We start from the raw sequence: 26507 nt of genomic DNA, 5'->3' as shown, positions 1-26507 counted from the left end.
GCACATCAGCTCTTTTCTAGTTGCCATGACAACCACTGATCAAGGACACTGAACACAGAGATTGGCTCTTGGAATTTTCTATTTCATCAAGGTCACTGTCTTCGTTTTATTTCTGCTTTTAACTGTTTATGTTTGGAACAAAGATTTAGTTTACCTCTGGCAGGCAGAGCAGAAGCCTGATCTGATGGGCATTGTTAACAGGGACTAAGGCTGACGTGGGCTGGGCTCGGTAGTGACGGACTATAGTGACCCAAGCATACTGCAGTGCTGCACGCATCAAGTCACCTGAGAGAAGATGATGGCAACAGCAGAAAGGTAGAGGCCAGACGAAGGACAGATGTAGAACAGGGTGACCCGGAAAAGGGCTGAGTTATCATTTTCATAAGATCTGTGGCTGGCAAACTTCCTAAGAGATTTCTGGATTGTGGAAATGACAGTGTGCTAAGTGGCAGGGGGCTGATGAGCTCCTATGAGCAATCCCAGTTTCCAGACGTATTCCAGGGTGTGGGAAGTGTAAAAGACAAACTATATCTCTGTAGAACAGAGAACCAAAAATTGGACCCCCCTCAAAGCACAAGTGAGAGCAAAAGCATCCACAGAATCAGAAGGCCAACAGAGAGAAAGGAGATGCACACAGAGAAGGCTGGGATCATTAGTAAGACAACAGAACCGGAGAAGGGGATGGGGCACTGACACAGCTGGTGCGCAGGAGAGGGCAGAGATTACAGGAATTAAATATAGTCACAGGGCAAGAGCTACCGCACACCTTCCTGGGAAGAGCCATGCCATGCTCTGATGAACACAGATCTCCATACCTCCTCTTGCACTCCCAAAGTCATCTATTTGAGCTAAATCCCCCAATTTCAGGATTCTTTATATCTTCTATTTAAACGTATTATATCATTAGTCCAGCAAAGAAAAGAGCCTTAGACACACTCGGACACTGAGGCATTTCTAACCCTCTCTACCGCGAGCATGAAGACACATTTCTATGAGGGCTTTTTTTTTTTTTTTTTTTTTTTTGCATCTTATAGAAGTCACAACAGGGCATAGCTCTATGACAATCTAGGCTCTTACAAAGTTAGGTACCTAAGACTTTCTGGATTCCAAGCCAGGGGTAATATAGTAAAAATGGACAAATGGGTTATGGCACACTGAAAAGCTGCCTTCTGCACAGCAAATGAGACAGTCATAGGAGGAAAAAGACAGTAAGGGGTTAGTCTCCAAAGTGCATAAGCATTCAAACACACTCCAGGAATGGAGCTGTGTGAGGAGAATTCTGAATGCTTGTGAGAACACTCCAAGAAGACAAGACAGGAGTCTTCCGCCCTCCATTTCTTCGAAACATGGAATTGTTCTGAGAATGTGTTTACATGCTCCTCCCAGGTGTAGCGGACAGGAGTTTACTTCAGATTACTCCACTATTGCTTGCTGCTATTATTAAATTAAATGTGTACCTATTCTTCAAATACCTCTATGGCAAAAACCTGTTTTTGCCATGTGTGGCTTGTCCTTGTGATTGTATAGAGCTTTAACTCACAAGAACTTTACTCACGTGATTCTTCCTAACTCCCAGAATATAAATTGTCTGAGACTTTGAACACAGATGGCTATAGCATTTATTATTTACGCAGCCCATCACATTTTTAGGCTCCTTCCCCCATGTCCCACTGTCTTTGGAGTGGTAAACAAGGAGGGGGTGTGTGAATCAGGGCCCTGCAGTCAGCTCAGCTATGAGCTCAGAGTGGGGATTCTCACTCTCAGAAGCCATCTCCCGAGAAGAGGAGGGGAGTGAGCATGAAGGGGCAGAAACCAGGGAAGGTCTTGCCTTGTGTTCAGCTTGTGCATCAGTGTTTAAAGAAAGGAGGGCACAAGGATTAAAGTCACAACGATTAGATTGCTTGCAAATTGTTCATGATTACAATCCCTCGCTTCCGAGAAGACGAACTTTAGATGAAAGAGCATGGGACAGAGTCCAAAATTACATTGAATAGGCATATGTCCAAGGGGAAGAGATCCCTGTTCAATTTTGGGTCACTTGGGGATTAATTTGGAATATTATTAAAATATTTAAGGGTGATAAGAAAGACATGAATCATGAGGAAGAGATAGCTAATTCCTTGTGTCAAGTTGGGAGCATAGGCCCCAGCCCCTCGCATCTATCCCAGCCCCCAGGCCTGGTCTGGACTCCAAATTGAAGCAGGCCAGGTCCTGACCCCTCCCTGGGGGTTGGGTCAGGACCACTCCCCAGGCTATTTAAGTGATCTCCCTAAAGAGGAACACGTGGTCCCTTTTCCTTCCTCCCGGGCATTGGGGGGTGGGAGTGTGGGTGGGTATTGCTTTTGTGGGGCTTCCCAGTTTCCCCCTCAGGGACATCGGAGAGTGCAGAACTCCCATTAAACCTGGGTATTTCTTAATTCGGATTGTTTTGATTTGGCTTGATTGGGAATTTTGCGTCGGCATGTGTTAGGAAATATTCCTAACACCCTGAATGAATGTAAACTAGATGACCAAACTTTAAAATTGTTAAAAAAAGAAAAAAAAAAGAAAAAAGATTTTCCCCATCATGCAAAATCGAAAGTACAAACCGCACTACCGATAACTATGCTGGTGACAATTCCCTCCTTTCCTTTACTGAAGCCCCCTTTAAACAGACATTCTCCATCGCTGAAAATGACCTTGAAGCATGGGGTAAGAAATTTGATAATCAACTTCCCCTCCTACAGATGGTTTCACTGTGTAGCCCTGGCTGTCCTAGAACTAGCTCTTGTAGATTAGGATGGCCTTGAACTCACAGAGATCTGCCTGCCTCTCCTCCTGAGTGCTGGGATTAAAAGCGTGAGCCACTACCACCCGGTGATAAACAAGTTTTTGATGAGGACTTAGGAGAGCCTATGAAAAAGTTAATTTTATAGCCTAGACAAGCTAGGGCATGGAAGGGAAATGGATTTTTTTTTCTCTCCCAATTCCTCTTGGCCTCATGAATTGTGCTTGGTGTTTCTCATGCACTAACCAATCAATTTAAAGTGTTAGAAGGAGAGATGGCTTTGGATAGTCTTTGCATATTATCTCTAGAAGCAAGAAAAGAACTACAGATATTTGAATCCAGACTAAAAGAGGCCTTTGTATATTGTGTGGTTCCTTCACTTAAACTTACTTATTTTCCCCACTAAATTGTCTCCTACAGGTATTATAACACAAGAGGATAAACCCTTGGAAGGGGCTTATTCACAGCACCAGGGCTGTAAAATACTAACTGCTTACTTTACACCAGCCTTCTCCCATTCCACAGGCAAATGCTTAGTGTACTGATGGTTCATTTAAGAATACAGGAAGAATTTATGGTCGAGATGTTATCAATCTATAAATACTTCTTTTTCCTCAACCCAACAGGTGGACCTGGTTGTTTTGATTCACTTCTTATGGTTAATTCATAAACCCTTAAATATTGCTTCTGATTCTGCTTACAGTGTAGTATTATTCATAGTAATAAACTTATACTCCTGCAAACTCCACCCCCTTTTTTTGGAGAAAGAAATAAGCAAACTGATTCATTAATTTGTCCTATATTTAGCTCTCCAGAAGAAAGTTGGGAAGGAGTGTGATCCGTCACTGCAGATGGATCACCTGAAACATCTCTCTGGTTCCTCTGGCCCTGGGTCATCAAGGACAATAACAAAGGGTGAGGAAACAGTGGAAGCCACCAGAAAGATAGCAAACGTCCAGTTAAAGGACAAAATAAGATATATTTCACCAGTTGTCTAGTCTGCCTATCTGGGGTCAAGTTAAGGCCCTGTGCATCAAGGAAGAAGTAAACACGCAGAGTCCTTGTCACCTGAGAATCTCTTTCTGGCAATGCTAGATGCTTTGACCTGTTCATCTGCAGTTGGAGCCTCTGAGGCCGTCTACACCTGCAGATTCAATCAGCCTCAAGTCTAAACTGTTCAAAGAAAGTGCATAGGCCTGAATACAACATGTGCAGATGTGTTTGTTGTCATTCTCTAGATAATACATGATGGCTATTCATGTTGCCTTTGCATCACATTAGGTAATGTGAGTAACTAGAAAAGACAGTATGAAAGCAGGTAGGTAAGGACGATTTGCAAGTATAATGGTTTTCTATGCTAGGGACTCTGGGGGGAGGTGGCTCTTGAACTAGCCTCCCATGAACACTAAAGGATAATTGTATACATGTAAGTTTTTCTTAATTCTTTAGCTGATGTGGGCTGGGCTGGCTTTGAGTCTTGACCGTTAGGAAAATGCTGTAATGGATGTGGGAGTATAGATCTCTTCTGTTTACTGACTCCCTGTTGTGTGGATATGTATTCAGTGGTGTGATCACTGGATTATGTGGTAGTTCTGTGTTAGCAGTACCATGGATCAGACCCAACCTTCATACATGCTAAGCTCACTGAAGCCCCTGCCCTATTTTTTTCTCTTCTTTCTTTATTGATTTTTATTGAGCTCTGCTCCCCTCCCTGCCTCTCCCCTCCCCTTCAACTCTCCCAAAGTCCCCATGCTCCCAATTTACTCAGGAGATCTTGTCTTTTTCTACTTCCCATGTAGATTAGCTCTATGTATGTCTCTCTTAGAGTCATCATTATTGTCTAGGTTCTCTGGGATTGTGATTTGTGGCCCAGCCCTATTTTCAGTTTTTGGAAGAACCTCTATGCTATACTAATTTCATTTTTAATAGTGAGCAAGATTTACCTTTTCTTTATATCCTTACCATGTACTATTTGTGGATTTTTTTTATTCTCTCATATATTACATCCCAACTACAGCTCCTCCTCCCTTCCCTCTCCCTAGTTTCTCATTCCCCTCTTCCCCTCTCCCCCCAAAAAGAGCAGGCCTCCCAGAGATAGCATATGCTTGGTATTATTGTAGCTTATGCCATCATATCAGGGCAACCCAGTAGGAAGAAAAGGGTTCCACAATCAGGCAAAAGAGTCAAAGACAGCCCCCACTCCCATGGTTAGGAGTCCCCCAAGAACACCAAGCTACTTAACCATAAGTATATATGTAGAGGATCTAGACCAAACCCCTATAGGCTCCCTGATCTCAGTGAGCCTCCATTATATGTTATGATTCTTTGGTGTTTTTGTGAGATTCCTAATAGTGGGAGCGGGGATGTCACTGACTCTTTCCCCTGTTCTAGGGACCCTTTTCTTCCTAGTTGGTTGCCTCTCCCAGCCTTGATATGAGGGTTTGTGTGACTGCCCCGCTGAGTCTTATTGTACCTTGCTATGTAGTGTTTGGCTGATATACCTGAGAGGTCTACTCTTTCCTTAAGGGAAACCTAGGAACAGTGGATCTGGGGAGAGAAGGGGGGTAAGACTGGGAGAAGTGGAGGGAGGGGAAACTGTTCTCTTGAGATTTAGCTAAACAATAGATACAGAGATGGCAGTGAAACTTTCTGTCATTCATCTTGCCCAGTCCTGTAGCTTCTCTATTCTGATCGCCTTCTGCTTCTTTCAAATGCTTGTACAGGAAGCTCTGAGCACCTTTGAGGAGCAGCTCACGCCCATCACTCTTTCTCCACACTATGAGGAGCACCTCATGTCCATATTCTCAGTAGCCTTTTCTGAAGGGCTAATCTGTTGTAGAGAAAATAAAGCCTGTGTCTGTGTGCATGTGTATATGTGTTTGTATGTCTGTGTACAGGCATGCATATGTGCCTGTGTTGTTTTCATCTTTGTGAATTCTGTAGGGACTTCTCTGGCTTATTAATGTATTTTCTCAAGCACTTACAGTGCATTACTTACACCATAAAATTTCAGGTGAGATCCACACCCTCTGTCACTGAAAAGAGGGAGAGGCTGACATGTAAACAAATGATTACCATATTAAGTGAGATACAAAGCAAAGCTGAGTCAAGTTTAAATATAACTTTTTAAATATAAATATAAATAAGTTTAAATATAACACAGGCTTATATTTCCCTTTTCTTCTTGAGGAGACATGATGTTCCCCATAACACACTGTCTTTCACTTGGTATTAGTCAAAGATACAAATGATAAACAGCAAAACACAACTTACCGAGTGTGTGGAAAGGCCTCTGGCTTGGGAAATGTGAGAAGAACCCAGGCTTTAATGCATTTGTAATCACAATGTCAAAAAGGTCTGCAAAATCCTTCCTAAAAAGCAAAGTAAATTTCCCTTAAGGAATTATAAAAGTTCCACAGAGAACAGAACTGAACCTATGTATTTTATCATGGCATCACTGTTCATCTTCCGATCAGCTCTCACATGCGTATAACATGCAAACATCTATCTCATACACTTTAAGTTGGAAGCTACACTGGAAAGAGAAGGTAGTTAGGTACTAGCCAATTCCTCTAAAAATACCACAATTACTAAAAGCATAAACATAACAAAGAAAAGCAAAGCAAGTAAAGAAGGAACAAAAGGAGAGAGAGAAGAAAGCAAGCAAGAGCACAGAAGCCATGCTGACGCAGACTTGGGACTCACTCTCTCGTGAAAACACCTTGGCAAGCAAGAGAAGCTCTAGCAGCCGGAAGTAGTCCATACGTTCAAACACGAGGACTGGAATTCATCTGCACTTATCAGCTGAAGAGCCAATAGGCTTGGGTCTATACAGGTCCCACAGAACGCAGCACTATAACAAGCCCAGTGACAGTTCTTTGAGTGTTCAAAACACAAGGAGGTTATTTTATTTTGAAAACCAGTGAAGTCCTGTAACAGGTTTTGGATGACAACATCAGTGTATGTGGAGTGCTATGCCAGCTAAGGTCTATCTGATAAACAGCGGTTCTCTCTAGGGCTCACCATTATCCTGGAGAAACAGTGCTTCAGGCTGTGTTAACAAAAGAAATGTGTTGAGAGTAGAAATTGAGATGAGAAGCAGGATTTTGGTTATCATGGTGGAAAAGGGAACTGAAAGCCCCAGGTATTCCAATGCATGGTCCTAGACCACGCTGCAAAGGTCTCTTGAAGAGGTGACCTCACCAGGTACCCTGGACACGAGCCTTAATTCACATCAAGGATATCTGCCTACATATTCTCAGGAAGCAGAAAACCAACCCATTGCCAGGTAAGTAGGCCACAGAATAGACTAAATTTGTGTGCACGCTAAAGAACACAGAACTCCTGGAACTAAAGACAATTGATGGAGGTAAGCAGAGGGGCTATGGCTTGGTTCACACTCAGGGCAATTGTGTTTGTTGAGACTTGAAATCTTAGAGGAAATCTAACAACCCTCTGTGGAATCCCGCTTTGACTATGGGTCTTCCATCATGTTGCTAAGAATGACACATACTAGCTTAACAATTATTAAAGCTTACCAGCTATTATATACAATATGAATAGATAGTATGTACTGCTTTATTTAAATATGCCCTTATATTAATAAGGAAGTGTTGTCCTAGTTTAGAGAGTGAAATCAAGGCTCAAAGAAGTTATAAACTGTATCCTAGGCCACACAGGTCCCTTTTGAAAATCTATTACCTTGATTTTATGTTAATTCCACCCCTGGCTTTGCCAAATGGCACAGCACATGGATCTGTACTGAAATGGATACAGGGGCTACATCCTACAATCTGTCAGGGAGTATATTCTTTTCTTTTTTTTTTTAAGTCAAATTTGAAGCAAATTTATTAAATACTGGTCAGGATGATGGACACTGGCTGGGATTCTCTGACACTGGCTGTGAATTAAGTTACTTATCATAAAGGCAAACCCCACAAGGCTACAAACTTCTACCTCTCACCTGGGGATGAGCATACATCCTGACATACTTCCTGTCTACATACCCCCTGTCCATGTGTGATCGAACACATCCTGTGCAGCTGGGGCAGCCAACCTTGTTTGCAGAAGTGAAAACACGTGGCCTGCGATCTGACATGAGCAGCGCCAGCATTCCAGGAAAGATTCTAAAGTCAGTCCTCAGCAGTCACATGGGGCAGAGCTCTGAAATCCATGAAGGGCGGCTGGTCACTTACCCAAGGATATAAGTGCCAAGGAGTTTACAGTAATCACTGTGAGAACTGGTGATCAACATAGTAATTTTCCCAGCATCCTTCAGCTGTCGAAGCCACCTTCTTACAGACTCAGGACAGCGATACACATACTTGCCTAGATTTCTTTTTATTTCTGGAAAGAAGAACCCACAATTTTCTGAAAAATAAAAACAGAAAGGTAATATCTTTAATAAAAATGCTTTTAAATTTAGTTTACTCGCAGACAAGTATATGTCTTTCAAAGCTGCAGAAAAATCAAAGGCATAAAGACCAGGGTCAAATAATCTAGCCAGTATGCCAATACCAACTACTATTTGTTTGCTTGTTTTTGGAGACAGGATCTCTCTATGTAGTCCCGGCTATTCTGGAACTCACAGAGATCTGCCTGTCTATGCCTCCCAGTGTGGGGATTAAAGGCATGCACCGACTGGCCTAACTACTTTTAGAAGTAGTATTTCTGGGGCTATAGAGATGGCTAAGTTGCTAAGAGTGTGTACTGTCTTGCAGAGGATTTGAGTTCAGCTACAGCTGCTCTTAGACAGATTTGGCATCTCACAGACTCCCTGTAATTCCAGCTCAGGGCCCAGTGTCTTCTGTTGTTCTCAGTGCCTTCACTCGGATACAGATATCCCACACAGATATAAACAGACACAAACAAAATGGAAAATGAAAAAAAATCTCAAAAATACATTATTTGTTTACTTTAAAGATTAATGATAATTAGCCAGATGGTGGTGGCCCATGCCTTTAATCTTGGGAGACAGAGGCAGGTGGATCCCTGTGAGTTTGAACTCAGCCTGGTCTACAAGAGCTAGTTCCATGACAGGCTCCAAGCCTACAGAGAAACCCTGTCTTGAAAAACAAAAAACAAAATGATAATTGATAATACTGTTACATGAGAATCAATGTAATTAAAATAATATAAGCATCATCACATTTCAAAAGAGAAAACCTGACAGTTTTAAGTGAGCTAATTAATAAATACTGAGCAAATACTTAATGAAACCAGATAAGACCCAAACAATCAGATAATGCGCCAGGAGCCCGTCTTTGTCAAGAAGCAGCAAATCAGCTGTCTATGTCCTTCAGAGGGACAGTCGTGTCATTTTGGATGGAATACAAACCTCTATTGCTAGGTTACAGCTACTTAAAGGTTCCAGAGCAAAGTTGCCAGAGAAAGCGGCAAGGCACTCATAGGCTGGAGTGGCTAACGAGCTGCCGGTCTCGGTCCTCATAGCATCGGGCAATGAAGGTTTTGTTGAAAGGCTACCAGACTTGAGGAGCATTTTGGAAAGACTGTTTTCTACATGCGAGTACTAATAATCAGAGAAGGAAATCCAAGTTCTTAGTGTCTTTAATGCTAGAAGACCAAAACAAGACGTTAAACTGTACTGACTCTATAAGTCTGGGCTACCCCTGAAACTCTGTCCACAGTGATGCACATGAAGTAGCAGAAATGAAGATATTTTAAGAACATCAGCACACCAGGCTGGAAGAGTCTATATGAAACAAACAAACAAAACTGAAGCTAAAACAGAAGCGAATACTGTTCTGTGCCTGCCCAGGTCCACCCCACTTCCTCTTTGTTGGAGAATACTGCAATGTGTGTGAAATTTCACTTTTCCTTTCTGGGCCCTGGTGTCTGTGCACACACACACAGTGAGAGTTTCCCCCACTCATCAGGGCATTTCTTAGAGAGGTGCAGAGCCCCGCATGTGGCCGCTGAGCGCCGAGGAAAGCACCAAAGGAGCAGGAGACCCTGGAGTAATGCACACCACTGAAAACAGGGTGAGGAGCCCTCGACTGCCACTCGACTTTGCCATGATTACAAATTCTACCTAGACTTGTAGCAGTACCTTCAACACAAAGAGCAAGTTAGGATTGGGAGGAAAGACATACGAGGGACACTTAGACTCTGGATAACATCAGTGGGCTTCAGGACAAGCCACTGAGACAACAAACCTCTAGATGAAATTTCTCAGGTGAAAGAAACTCAATTTAGTAACAGCCTACACATTAAGAACACCTATTACTGGCAGCCTTGAGCATATTGATGAGAAAAGCATACATCACACCGACATCACAAGCAGGCTTGAGCTTAGCATGAAAGAGAGTATGTTATAGCAAGAAAACAATCAGATGTCAGAAGACCGAGTATAAAGACAGCTTTTACACAGCTCTCTTTGTATCTGGTCCTCTAGAGCACGAATGTTTCAGAAGGTACTCAATGACCCGTAGAAATTAAAATATATTTTCTGTTCTTCAGTGAAGAGAAGGTTCTGATAATAAAAGGATATTAAGAAAAACAACAAATCAAACGACTAAGAACACTAAGTAATTTCAGAGACTTTTACACATTATGAGTGGCATGCACTTTTGCAGCTAATTTTACATCTGGAAAACAAAGATGCATAATGCATGATGCTGGAAACACAATCTTTGCTGTTTTTAGACAAGGTTTTTCTTGGCTATGTGTGCCTACTGCCCTCTGGTGATCAAAATCCAAATTGCTATTAAAATTAGTGTTAATATTACAAAGGGATAAAAGAAGCATATATATTTAAATACCACAATTTAAATTCATTATCTAGATTAATTTTATTAGTAACTCTCAGTGAGTCTAACCCAAGAAGGCAAGTACACTAACTCAATCAGGGAGGAGTAATACTACTTGGGTTACCCTTTCACAAGCCACCTATGGGGCAGACCTAAAAACACAACACTATTTGAACAGAAGTCAGTGGTAGATTCTAAGTTGCATGAACTACAAAAGATCACAGACTGACACACCACATAACCTCACTGTGTGTGTGTGTGTGTGTGTGTGTGTGTGTGTGTGTGTGTGTGTGTGCATGTGTGCGTGTGTGAATATCATGTACCTATGTGATGTGGGAGGGAGAAGACAATCTCAGGCAGAGTTTTCAGCATCATTTGTCACCCTGGAAACCCACAAGTACATTAGACTGGTGGTCAGGGAACCCCAGGGACCCACTTTTCTCCATTTCACCAGTGCTTCAATTGTAAGCAGGTACCACTGTGTCTGGCATTCTGTGTAAGGTGCAGGTACAAGGTGCGGGGTACAGGGACTAAACTCATGTTCTGATGCTTGCAAGGCAAGGATTTACCAAGTCATCTCCCTAGCCCCCCCAATCACATTATTCAACAAATTTTAAAATTAGATTAATTTACTGTATGTGTGTATACACTTATCATGGCACATACGTGGAGGTCAGAGGCAGCTCCCGAGAAGTCTCTCCTTCCACAGCTGTGGGTCCCAGGACTTGAACTCAGGTTGTCAGCACCGGTGACTAGAGCCATTATCTGCCCTCTCTACAGATTTCAAACTATATTCTTATTAAGAGAGAATTAGTCTTCTATTAAATGATTTCTCTAAGAGATTAAACTTTGAAGGCAAGAAATGTATTTTTCGGTTTAGCACGATGCTTACTACAATCAATGCATGAATGCTGGATTAGTACAGAAAAAAGTACAAGAACATTCATATCTTCATATTTAAATTAACAATCTAAATGTGGCATGCTGCCAAAATGTACATAACAAATGAAGTTTATATTCACTATGTGCTGTCAAAGTCATCTGTGTTTAAAGTCGTGCTCTTTCACCATTATAAAATCATATTTAAGCCAGGTGGTGGTGGCAGTGCACGTCTTCAATACCAGCACTTGGGAGGCAGAGGCAGGTGGATCTTTGTGAGTTCAAGGCCAGCCTTGTCTACATAGAGAAACCCTGCCTCGAGAAACCAAAATAAATAAATAAAAATAAAAAGATCATGCTTAATACAATATCAACAGATTACCACCAATGCGCAAGACAGGGAATTCAGATCTAAGGTGGAACGCAATGGCCCTGCTTGTTCTCAACCTACAAAGACGTTTGTGTTTTCACTTAACCTCTGAAGGAATTCTGCTTCACTGCCACTCTGTGGAAATCATTTTCCTGGCTCTTCCACCGCCCTTCTTAGCCTAGGAAGCTGTTTTCTGTGTCCAGATGGAAAGAAAGGTGAAATTTCAAAAAGCCGACTTTAAAGAAGAAAAGCTTAGCTCTCTCATGCTAATAATTTGGTTGATACAACATCATGGGAAAGCCGTCACGCTGGAACCGTCGGCTGTGTACAGAAGACAGCCTGCAGGAACATCAGGCAGAGTTGGGAGACCTCTCGTGGCCAGAGAAAATTGGTACAACTCCAGCACAGAACTGTCAGTTCCACTGACCCTTGTGCCACTCCTACCATCCCCGAGGAAGCAGGCACTTCTGCTACCCAGCTGCCACCATCCGGTGCGAGCTGGGGAAAGAGCTGTCAGTGCTGGGAAGGGGAGTGGAGATGGTAGGGTGTTAACACCTCCACCATCAGCTTCCAGTTAAGGTCTGCTCCTGCTGCCGCTGCAGAACATAACTGAGGACACTGAAAATGGCAATGCTGCCGGTTAGATAAGAGCACATTAAGAAACAGCAGAAACATTTCCCATGGGATGTTAAAATGTGTATGCTATAGAGACGACCCAATTAATTATTTTCTGAAAAATATGTTGTCTACAAAAGGTTTAGATATTCATCAGAGGATGAAAGTGGTACATTTGTGTATTTATAGAGGGCAAAGCATACAACCCTTCCTTACTGCTTTTCCTCTAAGATGGTTCTTTGTTTTATGCACATAAGCTTTCAGGGGAAGGATTTCTATACACTAGTGGTTCTCAAAGTTAGGGGCAAATGAGAGACCACTAGAGGATTTACTCTCAGAGTCTGGATTCAGTTGATCTAAGCCCTTATTTTAAGAATGGCTGCATCCATTAGAACACACATAAATCCAGACAGCAAGTGAAAAACTTCCCTAATAGAATGGGATCATCGAAATGGGACACTAAAGGAAGCATAGTTAATGTCATTTGATGAGGGATGAATCAACATCATTTAGTCTTCAAAACTCAACTCATTTTACAATTTATAAACAAGAGTTGCACTGTTTCTTTACTTGCTTTACCTGAGTGTCGTCAATGTCTCACAAATACAGTTTCTTACTAATAATCAACCATGCTCAGGATTTATAAACAAAACTAACTTGATGACACTATTTTGTGATTAAAATACTTTTCTACAAGGTAGTACATATGTCCTCATGTGTAGAACTCAGGAATGATGCTACTGCCCCTCAGTTGTCTCTGGCATCCTCTTTCAACAGTACATTCTATGTTCAGGAATAGTCACTTCACCACTTTCTTAAACATCTCTGGAGTTTTTTTAAAAAAGATAAACCTAATTTTGATAGGTTTACTGATATACTTTACTTTTCAAGTCTAATGACATGTTTTCAAGTTCACTCAGTGTACTTAGTAATAAAATGGTGTAGGAGTTCCTTCTGTTTGTGTGTTGCTTTCATTGGGTAATGAATAAAAGGGCTGCCTTGGCCTAGTTGATAGGACAGAACTTAGGTAGGCGGAGTAGACAGAATTGAATGCTGGGAAGAAGGGTAGAGTAGCAGATGCCATGGATCTCCTGCCTGAGACAGATGCTGGTTAGAATCTTGCCGGTAAGCCACAGTCATGTGGTAATACACAGATTAATAGAAATGGGTTAAATTAAGATGTAAGAATTAGCCAATAATTCTTACAAGTTAGAGCTAATGGGCCAGACAGTGTTTAAATGAATACAGTTTCTGTGTGATTATTTCCAGTGTAAGATAGCTGGGCAGCCGGGACAACAAGCAGCCTGCTTTTCCTGTCACAATAAAAGAATAGTAAAAGCCACAGCAAGACAATGTAAGCTCAGGGCTAAAAAGCTGACAGCTGGTAATATTTTCCCTTGCTACTGTCAGAAGTGGAACACGCCAGGCAGTCCATGCTGACATCATGAGAAGGACTAGAGTGCTCAGTGCTATGAAGAAAGTCCATGAATACCACCTTAAATATCACCTGTACATGAAGTGGGGTTCTCCCCTCCCACCCTGGAACAAAGGTCTAATGATGCCTGCGGATAAAAAATGGGACAGGTTTATGAACCGCCTTCAAGAGCTCTATGGGTTTCATGTTCAACAGTCTTCATTTATGAGATACATAAAACCTCCTGGAGGGTGTTGCTTTCAACAGAATCTGGCCACTGACTGATTATTCTGATTTGAAACCTACCAGGTCCTTCAGAAGAAAGGATCTGGGAAAAAAACAGGTGAACTGTAACAGAGTGCCTCTGGGCACAGTGGGCTTGGGTGTGCTAATTCTGCTCCCTAAAAAAAGAGTTGATTTCTTCATCTCTCAAGCACAAAGGAATCAGAAGCAATAACAGGAACAAAAAAATCACATTCTAGATATTACAGTTCACTTACTATAAATTTTCAAAGGAAAATTGCCTCCCACCGAGGACTCAAGTGCGCAATCATTTAACCAACAAAATACCGGAGCAGTATGGTCACTATGGTTTTTACAATCTGAATTTTCTTGTGTAGTATGTAGCCTGACAGAATGCTAAGACAGCCCCTCAGTCTATACATGCTGATAATAAAGCTCCCAGAGAACACAAACAACAAAAATGAGTCCACACTGATCACGTGTGAAACGCAGAGTGGAGGAAACAGGGTGGATGGGGTGGTCACAGCTTTCTCCTTTACAACCTGTAGTTCTACTGTCTTAATGCTACCCCATCTCAGAGCCTCTGCCAAGCCCCGGCTAGAGAATAGCAGGCACTTGAGTAGAAGGTGAGCACAGGTAAACAGTGACTAAGTAGGGTCACTTCCTGGGAACAGCCTGCCTCAGGCAGGCCTTCTAGTCAGCACCTTCCCCCATTCCACTCCTTACTTTTCTTCTCTAACCTAACACCTTTAACTTTTCCACACTGACTTATTCCAATCTAATAATATCCAGTGTTTCTTCATTTATTTCCCAGCACCGTTCTTAAACGGAACAATAGATCTTTGCATCTCACTTATGCTCCACGAATGCTGTTTGAAAATAGTGACCGATCTCATTCTGGACATATCCTTCTATACTCACTGACCATACTTTGGAACATCTGACATCCAACTTTATTATCTCTTCAAGTACTGTGGACACAGACACACACACATATACACATGGACACACGCACACAAAGGCAGGCACAGACAGACACACACACAGACAGACCAACACACACACACACACACACACACACAGACACAGACAGGCACAGGCAGACACACACAGACAGGCACAGGCAGACACATACACACACAGAGACAGGCACAGACAGACACATACACACACACAGACACACACATACACACACAGGCACAGACACACGGCCTTTTGTCTAACAGCATCGCACCAACCTTTTCCTTCCCCAATGACTCCACTGCAGGACCAAAATGCAAGTTATTTTGACAAAATTGAACTTCAAGAACTTTTTTTAACTAATGAGGCAGTGTTTGGCAGTGTCAGTCTGAAAACTAGGAAGGAGTACATTTGAGGATTATTGTAAGGGAGCCTGTATCCTAAAACAGTAAAAGAACTAGCCACTGCAGGCTTTCTCCAAAAGTTAAACTGTGATTATCATCATGGATCCTGAAAAGGGAAAATAAACCTGGCAGCATGAAGTATGTACCGAGGAATACCTAGGGAAGGAGAAGGAGTCACCGTTGGCCTGGATGCTCACATGCACACTGACTCTAGAGTACAGGGACTCCGTTCCTGGGAAGAGACAGGAACAGGCAGCGTGACATAAACTACATGTGAATGATGATCACGAAGCAACTCCATTACCCCACGTCTACTGCCCGTAGAGAGGGCAAACTGTAGCACAGGGATAAAAATGTGGAAACATACAAAAGCAGGTAAAATATGTCCCCGTGGGGTTAGATGTCTCTCCAGGGAAATCTTCAGGCTAGAACGAAGATGATGGGGCTTCAGGGGACAATGCAAATTTTATTATCTAAAACCATGTTCACCTTTACTGACAGGATTTAACAAGTGCAGTGAGAGGAAACGGACTCCAAAGTATTACGACCAGGAGAATGAATCTGAGAGAGATGGAAAGCAAGTGCTACCCAGTCACGAAAGGCTCACGTGGGAAGAGCCAATGTAAAAATAAGCCACATAAACCAATCCATGTGACACTGTAAATTTGTTCATAAGGAAACACAACCATACCTGTTTTCAAACTTAAGAGGTGTTTTGAGTTTTATAATCTATGGAAGAGAGTTGCATATTAAATAATGAAAGCCATGCGTGTTAAGCAGACAAAAGTCACGTCAGGAGCAGTTCTCTTAGGAGACAGGCTCCCTTCCTCGCTTGTTCTGTCCCGTTACCCTGCACTACCTGCTGCTCTGCACTTCCTCACTCCTGGAGGACATCCTCGCCAAAGGAAGTAAGGCACCAAGAACTCTCACCTTTCCTGTTTCTTCCATCGAGTTCCTGAATCTATTAATCTAATTTAGCAGGAGTGGTGGAAACAGCTGTCACTGCTTTAAGAATTGGATGTTTATCTGCAAAGTATTTATGAATTCATAAACCACACTTCCCCTTTCCCAGACCATAATCTCTGAATTCCATTCTTAGCCTAATGAAAATATCATGAGACTGGATTTTTGTCTGGCTCTGTAAATAACACTCAATCTGAATTTAAAGTGTCACTGAACTTTATAGGCATCAAATAACAGACTCGTATCTGTAAAAGAAAATAGTTCTTTGTTTTTAGAATAAAGAAATAACCTCTTGCCAATAATAATAAAGATTCAGACTCTTGAAGATAGAATTAAGAACAAATGAGCTCTAACCCTCCCCAAAAGACTATGAAAACTAAATTCAGTAACCTTCATTTCTTTTAAAAATACATATTCTTTCAGAATTTTATATAAATATATGCACACATATATTTTGATTTTATTTCTCCATCATTTCATCAAATTCCATTTTTTTAGAGATGAACTCAAGACTATTTAGCTTCAGACTTAAATGGGTCAAATGTAACCTATACTTTGTTCTTCCTGTGATCTATATATCAAATATTCTAAAATTAATAGGGTCTCCAGAAGGACCACTGTTTCCTCAAGATGACTAGGGCACAGAAAGTATGCCAAGAGCTGACACACAGGGCCCATGTTATGGAGGACTCGTGACCTATTTAGGCCTAAGCTCGATGAGGTTTGTCAAAGGTGGCTACTTAAAATTAAGTAGAAGTAACCTATACCTTGTTCTTCCTGTGATCTATATATCAAATATTCTAAAATTAATAGGGTCTCCAGAAGGACCACTGTTTCCTCAAGATGACTAGGGCGCAGAAAGTATGCCAAGAGCTGACACACAGGGCCCATGTTATGGAGGACTCATGACCTATCTAGGCCTAAGCTCGATGAGGTTTGTCAAAGGTGGCTACTTAAAATTAAGTAGAAGTAAATACAATTGGAAAGTCAGTTCCTGGCGACACTGTAGCCATATTTTAAGTGTTTGAAAGCCATGTGTGGTTTAGTGGCTACCACATTGGGCAGCACAGATATAGGTCATTTCATCATGGCAGGAAGTGGGTTGACCAGCTCTCCCCCAGGGGTAAGTTAACTTCAGTTCACCGTTCCTAAAATGATCAATCGTGGTTACATATGACAGTGTGGTACTTGGAGTAGAATAATAAGTGAATTGACCTGGTCCAGAAATAGAGCATTTTTTAAAAAAATAGAAGGAATAATTATAATCCTGAAACTATTTCAAAATTTCAGTACAGGTTAGTAAGGAACTATTTCCAGAATGGTGGTAGGTGGTGTCTTTACATCTATCTGCACCTTAAGTAGCCACATTACTTTCCCTACCCCAACTCTGGTCCCTCTCCCAGAAGCAGTCATGTTACCTTCTCAAATAAGTTTACACAACAAGAATTCCAGAGAGCATTTGTGTATTAAATGTCAATCCTAATTCATCAATCTTGTCAACTTGATAGGATTTAGAACCACCATGAAAACAATCTCTGGGTGAGTCTATCAGGGATTTTCTAGACTCCATTCCTCGAAGAGGGAAGACTTATCCACAACATGGGCAGTATTATTCCATAGGCTGGGGTCCTAGACTATAAAAGAGGAAGCTAGCCGAGCTCAAGAGTTCATCATTTGCTGCTTCTTGAATGTGGCTGCAATGTGACCAGCCACCTCATGCTACTGCCACCATGACTTCCCTGCTACAGGGGACCTTTGAAGGGTGAGTTAAAACAAATCCTTCATTCCCTAAGGGAATTTGGTCAGGGATTTTATCAAAGCAGCAGCACAGTAACTAATACAACCAATAAACCTGACTCTCAAAAACATTTCCTTCACTATGTTACTCAGAGCTGAAAGGCCTATGGAGATGATTCCACAAGTCACTGGTCAATCGCTCACCAATGTTAGAGAACCTATTCTCTATGGAAGAATTCTGGATCAACTTCTACAAAGAACACTATTAAAAATCTATACTTTATATGATGCTTTGTGGCTAGAATCTACAAACAAAACCATTCCTTAAGATACATATGGTAGAATAATTTCTTTTAGACATTTAGATATTACAGCCATAGCCAGAACGGCAAAAATATCAAGTAAATAACCAATTCTAATTACCTACTTTTAAGTTTTTATCCTCTAACATACCGTCCTCCCAGAACTTCATACTGACAACCCACCCTGAACAAGCTTCCCCTTACTTTACTGTTCTGTCCACATTACTCAGGCCACTTTCCATGACTGTACCTCACAGTTTAGGTATAAAAGGGAATCGTCAATGGTGCTCCCCAACTTTTCCACTTCTCCTTAGAAACAAATAAACCAAACAGATTTTTTTTTTTTATTTAGCAAGAAAGGGGCACATATAAACAGCCAGGGCAATGGTATTTCTGACCAAGTGATGAGGAGGATGGAGGCGCTCCATGGACTTCCTCAAAGTCAAAGTGGCAAGGTGAATAGCTTCAAAGTGATACCTTTGGCCTTTTTCTTTAGTTGTAAACCAAAAGCTGCTCCAAACTGATGAAGGGAGAAATGAAACGTGATTGGTAAGGACATGAAGTGCCAATGAAAAAGAGTTGTGGGGAGACTTCATGTATGGCCTTGTAATACTAAGGAAATTCAAGCCAAAGCTTGATGATGCCTTCCAGGATAAGATAACCATTGTATACAATAGTGTTTTGGGTATATTTCATTATATTTTTGTAAACTTTTAATTTTAGAGTAGTTTTATATTTACAAAAAAGTGATAAAAATAGCACATTTCTACATATTTCATACTCAATTTTCCTTTCAATATCTTACAATATTCTGGTAGACCTGTCACAGTTAACACAACATGGACACATGATAAAGTCTAACCGTATTTATGCTCTCTTCATTATGATCTAGCCTCCTTTTTATGTTCCATGATCTCATGGCGCAGTTAGCGTTGTGGTGGTTTGAATGAGAAACTTCCCCCATAGACCTGGGTATTGAACACTTAGTCCCCTGCTGGTGGTGCAGTTTCGGGGAGGTGTTGCAGCCTTACTGGAATAAGTACATCACTGGGGAAGGCCTTTGTGGAGTTTGGTTTCTCTGCTTTGTGGTTTCAGTTGAAGTGTGCTCTCTCAGCTTCCTGCACTCGCAGCATGCTGCCATGCCTCTCCCATCATTATGAATACTCCCTCTAAGACAATAAACCCAAGCTATCACTTTCTTCTGTAAATTGCCTTGGTCAAATGTGATCACAGCAACAGAAAGTAACCAATACAGTGGTCTCATCTCCTAGGATTTTTTTTTTTTTTTGATAATCTTAACAGTCCTGAGGCATTCTGGTAAGGTATCATGGAAGGCAGCTATGCTCACCACCATACCACCAACATCTATCTGGTCAGGTAATTTGTAGAGTATCCGTTGGCTGGGATTTGCCTAATGTTCAGTGTACACTATCACCATGACTCATTGCTGTTGACGCTAACCTTGCCAGCACTCGCCAGTAGTGTCCACTGCAATCACACCCCTCCTGCTGTGCTCCACACTATACTCTTTGTAACAAAGTTGTGATGCACAGCTTGCATTTAAAAAGTGTGTGTGGGGGGGTTATGCTCCACCTCTTGAGGGTAAAATGTTCACAACAAATACTTTAAATTCTTAGTATGGGTAATTTCTTGTTGATTTATTTGTATAATTGTTTATTTATATCAAACTCATTATTTTCTTTATACTCTGGGCTAGCATCCAAACCAATCTAGTTTTGTTCTTAAATTATTTCAGCCTTTGTCAACAAAAGCTGTCACTCCCGTGTCCCTTTGACATAATTACATTTTAAAAAGTTATTTTTGTAAGTTTTAGCACTTCATTAGTTGCCAATATTTAAGATGCTCTGACCACCCTGTGCATTTTCTTACCCAGGCCTAGATCAGGCATGCCCACAAGAAGCCAGTTCCTAATACTGGAACGTGCTATTAATCAACAAGATTTAGTGACTTCTTTGGTTTTAGTGATGTAACACAACAATCTCTTCCTTTATACACCCTCCCTGACAAATGGGTAAACAGAGGCACAGAACAGCAGAAGAAGGACCCAACAGAAGGCCAAGAACAGACTTCTGATGAGAATTCTATGTTCGTTCCACCACCTGATGACTAAGATAAACACTGAAGACTCGACTAACAACCTGAAGGAAAATGAAGCAAGGAAAAGGGTACTTTTAAGAAATAGTCCTTTCAGGAAGGGAAGCTCCCCAGGGTTGTGGCACAGACTCTCTTATCTGTTCACAAAGACAACTGCAGGTTTGTCTTCTAAGGGAAAGACCTGTTAGTTATATTCCAGCAATGTTTCTCAACTGGGGGGTAGCTTTTGTCTTTCTAGTCCCTTCTCCTCAAGGTACATTTGTTAGTATCTGGGACCTTTTTGTTTGTAAAGGTCACTGCTACTGACATCTTGAAGCCAGAAGTCAGACCTGTTGCTAAATGTCCTACAGTATATGAAACATCTCTTAAGACAAAACCCAGTCTATAATATATAGACCATTTCTTAAAAAGAATAATCTAGTCCCAAATGTTAAGTGGTAAGTTGGCCAAAAGAATGACTGCTAGAAATATTTAACCCAATTTTATACTAATTTTGTTCTTGATAAATTATTCTTCAATTGTTGGTTCATCAAGAACAAATCTAAAAGACTGTTTCTGTGTGTATGACTTCATGAGTTAGTCTATCAGAAAAGTAGAAACCACTGCAGCTAAACGATGTGGACCTTAGCTGACAAGGCTCTCTGGACAGACAGAAGGAGGGACAGTCTTTAGAATGAGTTGCGCAAGTCTAGCAGGTCATGAGCAACATAGTAACTTCCCTCAGGTGTGGACAGTTAGGGTGAGAACGGAGGAACCTGTACCTGTGCATCAACCATCAGCTGGTGAGCAGGCCATCTGTCATCTTTTGCTTCGAGAATGAGTAGTTCCCAACAGTGACACGGCTGGAGAATCTGCCAGTGAATGAAGGACCCATACTAAAGAGATGGACACAATCCAGAAACTGTTGCTCACTACTTGGTGACCTCAATTTGGAAGGAAGTGAGTGACCAATCCCTATTTGTTGATGTAGTCATCGGCCACCCAGTAGCTGGACAGGAGAAAGAACCCTTCTGTTTACTCGGCTCTCTTACAAGCTTTAGGAAAAGCTTGTTCACTCCTGGTACTAAACAGTTAGTAAAGGCCATTTTCTGAGCAAAGCTCAGAATCCGGGAGCTGTTAGCTACTATTGCCTCTTGAGCTTCGGATACAGTCGACATGAGAAGAAGAACTCAATGCACCACAATGTCCAGCACACAACTGTTATGACTGTTAGAAACTCATTCGTTCAATATTTTATAATGATACAATCTCTTAGCTTTTCAAATCCAATAAGATGGTAATCAAGAGATCTATAAGGGCAAGGCCTTGTGTGTTTTCTAAAAGGTTCAGATGTAACTGTCACATGGCTTCAAGAAATGGGATCGTGCCAAGAAATTGTGATGACTCTTTGATTCAGGAGTGACATTTAGTCCATAACTCCAGTTCGTAGGGTCTACTGCTTTTTTTTTCTTCTGGTCTCTGAGGGTACTTGCACACATATGATGCACATATGCAGGCATGCATATAAAATAAATATTTTTAAAAGAAAACAATCTGTTTGGCTTCATTTTAGTAATATGCTGTTTTAAACAGCTAAGAATAAGCACTGGAGAAGGAATAAAAGTGAATGATTGAAATAGATTATTTCCATAGAAATATAATTCTAGGACATTCTTACTTCTTGCACTGATAAATATTCTCAGCATCATAAACTCTAGTTTAGCACAAAAGTACATCAGTAATCCACATGCTTTTGTTTGAGACTTGACTTCAGGTTTTAGAAACAAGCTGTAGAGCAAGAATAGAAAGATTAGTTGAAAAGCAAATGCTCTTAACCATTGAGATAAATTTCCAGCCCCAGATTTATCTTTCTTAACTTTTATTATTTTTCAAATATGACTGTGTGCAGCTTTCTATGTTGCCTGGAGTTTTAAATTGTCTTTACCTTCATATTACACACCATATCCTAAACTGATTATAATTATACATCTTAATCTAATAAAGATGAAAAATTAATTATAGGAGAATTATAATTAAGACAGACTTTTGAAATACTTGTTTTCAAAATCAAAAAAAAAAAGACAACGGATCATTCTTGTGTCTTAGCACCGAAGATAAAGTCAATGTATTTTAAAACGCTGCTTGCCTATTTATTTTATGCTCTGAGTCCATAAAGTCAGTATTTTCTTCACTCAACAGATACACCAAAATTCAGGGTCAGGGAAAGAAGAGGATTTAACCATAACACAGAAACTTAGTTAATGTGGAACATTAGGAGTCTGTTCTGCTTTTCAAAGACCAGCAGAGTATTCTCTGCTCCCAGCACAGCTGCCGGATACAGCTCTGCACTTGGTTGGTTATGGCTTTGTTATAACTACAGCGCTGCTACCAGAATCAAGACAGTACCTGCAGAGCTCACTTATTACCAGATATTATGAAGAGGACTTCAGTCAGTAAACAATTAGAAAGTGAGAAGAACCCACAGGAAAACATAAATACGTGAGAAGTCCATCACAGTTAAATTTGCTACATTAACTGGCTACACAGTACAGAAAGGTCTATTCCCGAGCCCCTTCTGAAGAAACACCTGTGAGTCTATAACACTAGGACTCTGGTAGCTACTAACGATGCAATGATGCAAATGTTTCCTAAGAGAGGGGACAGTCCCAGTCACACACTAGCCAGCACAGATAGCCTCTCACTATACCAACAGCTCCATGTATTGGCTCAGAAAGGTCAAAGAGGTCCTTCAGGAGGAAATACAGGGTCTGCTGAAGGTGTTGTGCCAGGACACACAGAACTGGAGACTAGAAGACATGCCTTCAGGAGTAGGACTGCAAGAACCCACATACAGTCACACATATTGTGCACAATAATTAAAAGATAATAAATATTTAAAAAAAGATTATGTGGTTATACAAAGAAAAAAAATCAACAAAAACAAAAGCAAGGACAAGTCTTTTGTTCTTTAGGCACTGCAGTCAAGCTGAGCGTCTTACTCCTGCTTAGCAAGCACTTCATTAAAGCACATCCCAGACAGATAGTGCTCTTCTATAGAACACTCCGAAGGTAGGCACAATACCTCAGTGGGTAAAGGCACTTTCTGGTAAGACTGAAGCCGGGTGGTGGTGGCACATGCTTTTAATCCCAGCACTCAGAAGGCTCAGGCAGTGGATCTCTGCGAGTTCAAGGCCAGAGCCTGGTCTACAAAGCGAGTTCCAGAACAGAGCTGTTACACAGAGAAACCCCATCTCAAAAAACCCATAAATACAATGTAATAACAAATTATAAATATTATATAATATTTAATTATATATAAATATTATATAATATTAATACACACATATGTGTGTGTATATATATATATATTATGAAATCTCCCTTTTAATATTAAGGTTCATCTTGAGTTTTAACTAGGAGTAACAGGAGTTACTATAACTATGTATACAGCAAGTAGCTGTAACTAACCTGCTGAAACCACAGTTAGGGGCTTCACAACATCATTTGCACAACAACCTTATCTATCTACTGGTGATGTCCTTGTGTGTGGTGCCAGGGATGGAACCTGGGTCCTCAAATGTGCTAGACAATCACTTTACCACTGATCTGGATTCAAGGCCTCCATATGAGAAGCTGCTATAATGCCACTTGTGATTGGTATTTTTAAGAATCATCACCACAAGGGATAAGAACTGTATGAGCTCACTCATGTTTCTTCTTCATCTTGGCTCTGTTCTAAAATGAAACAAAATCCTAAATGACAAACAAACAAACAACAATAAAAATAAACCCACAAGAACTCAAAGCCAATGAATGTAGCTTGCAAGAAATAATTAATGGTTTGAATTAATCTGTGATAATATTTCCTGTCCTCTTGCAGGGGACAATGAGAACCAAGCAGCCTAAGGTTCCAAAATACAAGTCAAACTCTTTCTCTCTTCCTTCCGTCCCTTCTTACTTCCCTCCCTCATGTCTCTGTCTCTGTCTCTCTCTCTCTGTCACACACACACAGAGATTTTTGCTAAACTACAGAAGTAAAGGTAGGTGTTGTTTATCCCTTCATCCTTCCTTCCTTCTTGGTTTTTTCTTTCTTGCTTTTTTTTTTTTTTGGTTTTTCAGGACAGGGTTTCTCTGTAGCTTTGGAGCCTGTACTGGAACTAGCTCTTGTAGACCAGGTTGGCCTCGAACTCACAGAGATTCATCTGACTCTGACTCCCGAGTGCTGGGATTAAAGGCATGAGCCACCCGCCCAGTCTTTTTGGTATTTCAAAACAGGGTTTCTCTGTGTAACAGCCCTAGATATCCTGGAACTAGTTTTGGAGACCAGACTGGCCTTGGATTCACAGAGATCCACCTGCCTCTGCCTCCTGAGTGGTCGAATTAAAGGCTTGCACCACCACCACCCAGCTATTTTTCTTTCTTGATTTAGCATATTGACTTTCAGGGCTGAATAATGTGAACTGGTCACAAATAGGCACTGTATTGTCAAAGACTGGCTTCTCCTGCCTTTGGTTTGTAGCTGAGTTCAGAAAGAGGTTTGGCCCAAACTATCACACTAATACAACTTTGGGGATTGTTTTGGCCTGAGGACATCTGTATCTTTATTGAAATAAGGTATCTGGAGGTAATTTCTTAAGACCTTCTAGTGATGGAATCCTAAGATTTCCCTCTGTTTTTCTATACAAATAAATAGGTGAGTCCACTCAAGAGGACCATACAAAAGTGCACACAGGCCCAAGCCCAGTGAAATCAGGAGTCTGTCTCACGCCTGGTAGGTTTCTAAACCCTAGCAGGCCTGCCACTTACTCTTCAGGCAAGATTGGTTCTTCCTAGCCCTTTTACATATCACATGGTTCTGGTCGCTCAGCTGTCAAGAATCCAGATACCACTACATTTTTGGCAGCTTTGCAGGTCTGAAGTCTTTCCTGTTTGATTTTACTCAAGACCCAGTAAAGTGGAGCTGGGTAAGAGCAGTGGCTCCTCTCCCCCTTGGGGGCCGGGTCCTACAGCCGTTATCATTCTGATGCCTTCCAGAAAGTTTAGCTGTGGGTGTTTTCTTTTCTCAAGATACCAACCGTCCCCGACCCTTTTAATCTATTGTCCTCTTGACCCTCCAGTGTCCATTTAACAACTATACACATCTTTCCCTGAGTTATACACTGAAAAACAACCCAGTGTATCCCATTTTTCAAAATAAGAATTAACAACAATTTAACTTCTTTTATTCTGTGAAAATAATTTTGTTTTTCAAGGGACAAGACATTCACAGCATAATAAAATAAAAATTAGGCAGATTAATAAAAAATACTATTTTAGCTCAGGAATTAATGAATTTCTAATGTAAAAATTTGTGTGGCAGGAAGAGAGGAAAGTGAACATATGTTAAATGTGCTAAGCATTTTATATACATGTATCATTTCATACCCACTACTCCCTCTTGAGAGATCCTGCTGTACTTGTGTTGTGGCTGAGCAGAGTCCTGAGGCTAATTCAGAGGAGGAAATTGTTTACTCTCATCTCAACAGAGTTCACGGAGTTTCCATCCTATCACTGCACTTGTCACTACCTAAAAGCTACTGAAGAAAATAATGTACATCTCACTACTCGTTGATTGGTTTTACAAACTCCCCCAAAGGCAAACATGCACATACTGTACAGCACACAATGAAAGAGGGCTGTACTTCCTCCAACAGGATGCTAATGAGCACTGTGCACTTACCCTAAGCCTGTTCATGTTACTTCACGTTCCCTCCCTTCTGCATATGGATGGATTTTTGTCTTCATCACCCACTAAGGATGCAGTTCTATTAAAATCATTTTCTTCACATCCCTCTCCCCCAGAACACCTTACATAGCCATAGCCAACTGTAAATATTTACTCTCCTGACAGGCAGGAACGTTTTAAAGGAGAGAAAGACAGCATCAGCTGAACTTCACTCAGCAGCGAGAACTGCAGAAAACCACGGGTGTCAGGAATAGCATCTAGTGTC

The 26507-nt window shown here is 41.1% G+C and overlaps 1 protein-coding gene across 3 annotated transcripts in view; it reads right to left on the bottom strand.

Annotated features, from left to right (window-relative positions):
* Nt5dc1 (5'-nucleotidase domain containing 1) overlaps positions 1-26507 on the bottom strand; it is a 116526-nt gene that overhangs the window by 24612 nt on the left and 65407 nt on the right. For all 3 annotated transcript variants that reach the window (XM_048425152.3, XM_048425153.3, XM_085690244.2), the window contains exons 7-8: positions 7963-8137; positions 6041-6138 (exon numbers count right to left, since the gene is read on the bottom strand). In XM_048425152.3, coding sequence (XP_048281109.1) covers positions 6041-6138; positions 7963-8137 — 273 coding nt within the window. The remainder of the gene's footprint in view (positions 1-6040; positions 6139-7962; positions 8138-26507) is intronic.

This window comes from Myodes glareolus, chromosome 1 (assembly GCF_982192425.1).
Source record: "Myodes glareolus chromosome 1, mMyoGla1.1, whole genome shotgun sequence".
Classification (NCBI taxonomy): Eukaryota; Metazoa; Chordata; class Mammalia; order Rodentia; family Cricetidae; genus Myodes; species Myodes glareolus.
The sequence above is the reverse complement of the archived record's forward strand: the minus strand, read 5'-3'. Positions and strand labels throughout refer to the sequence as shown.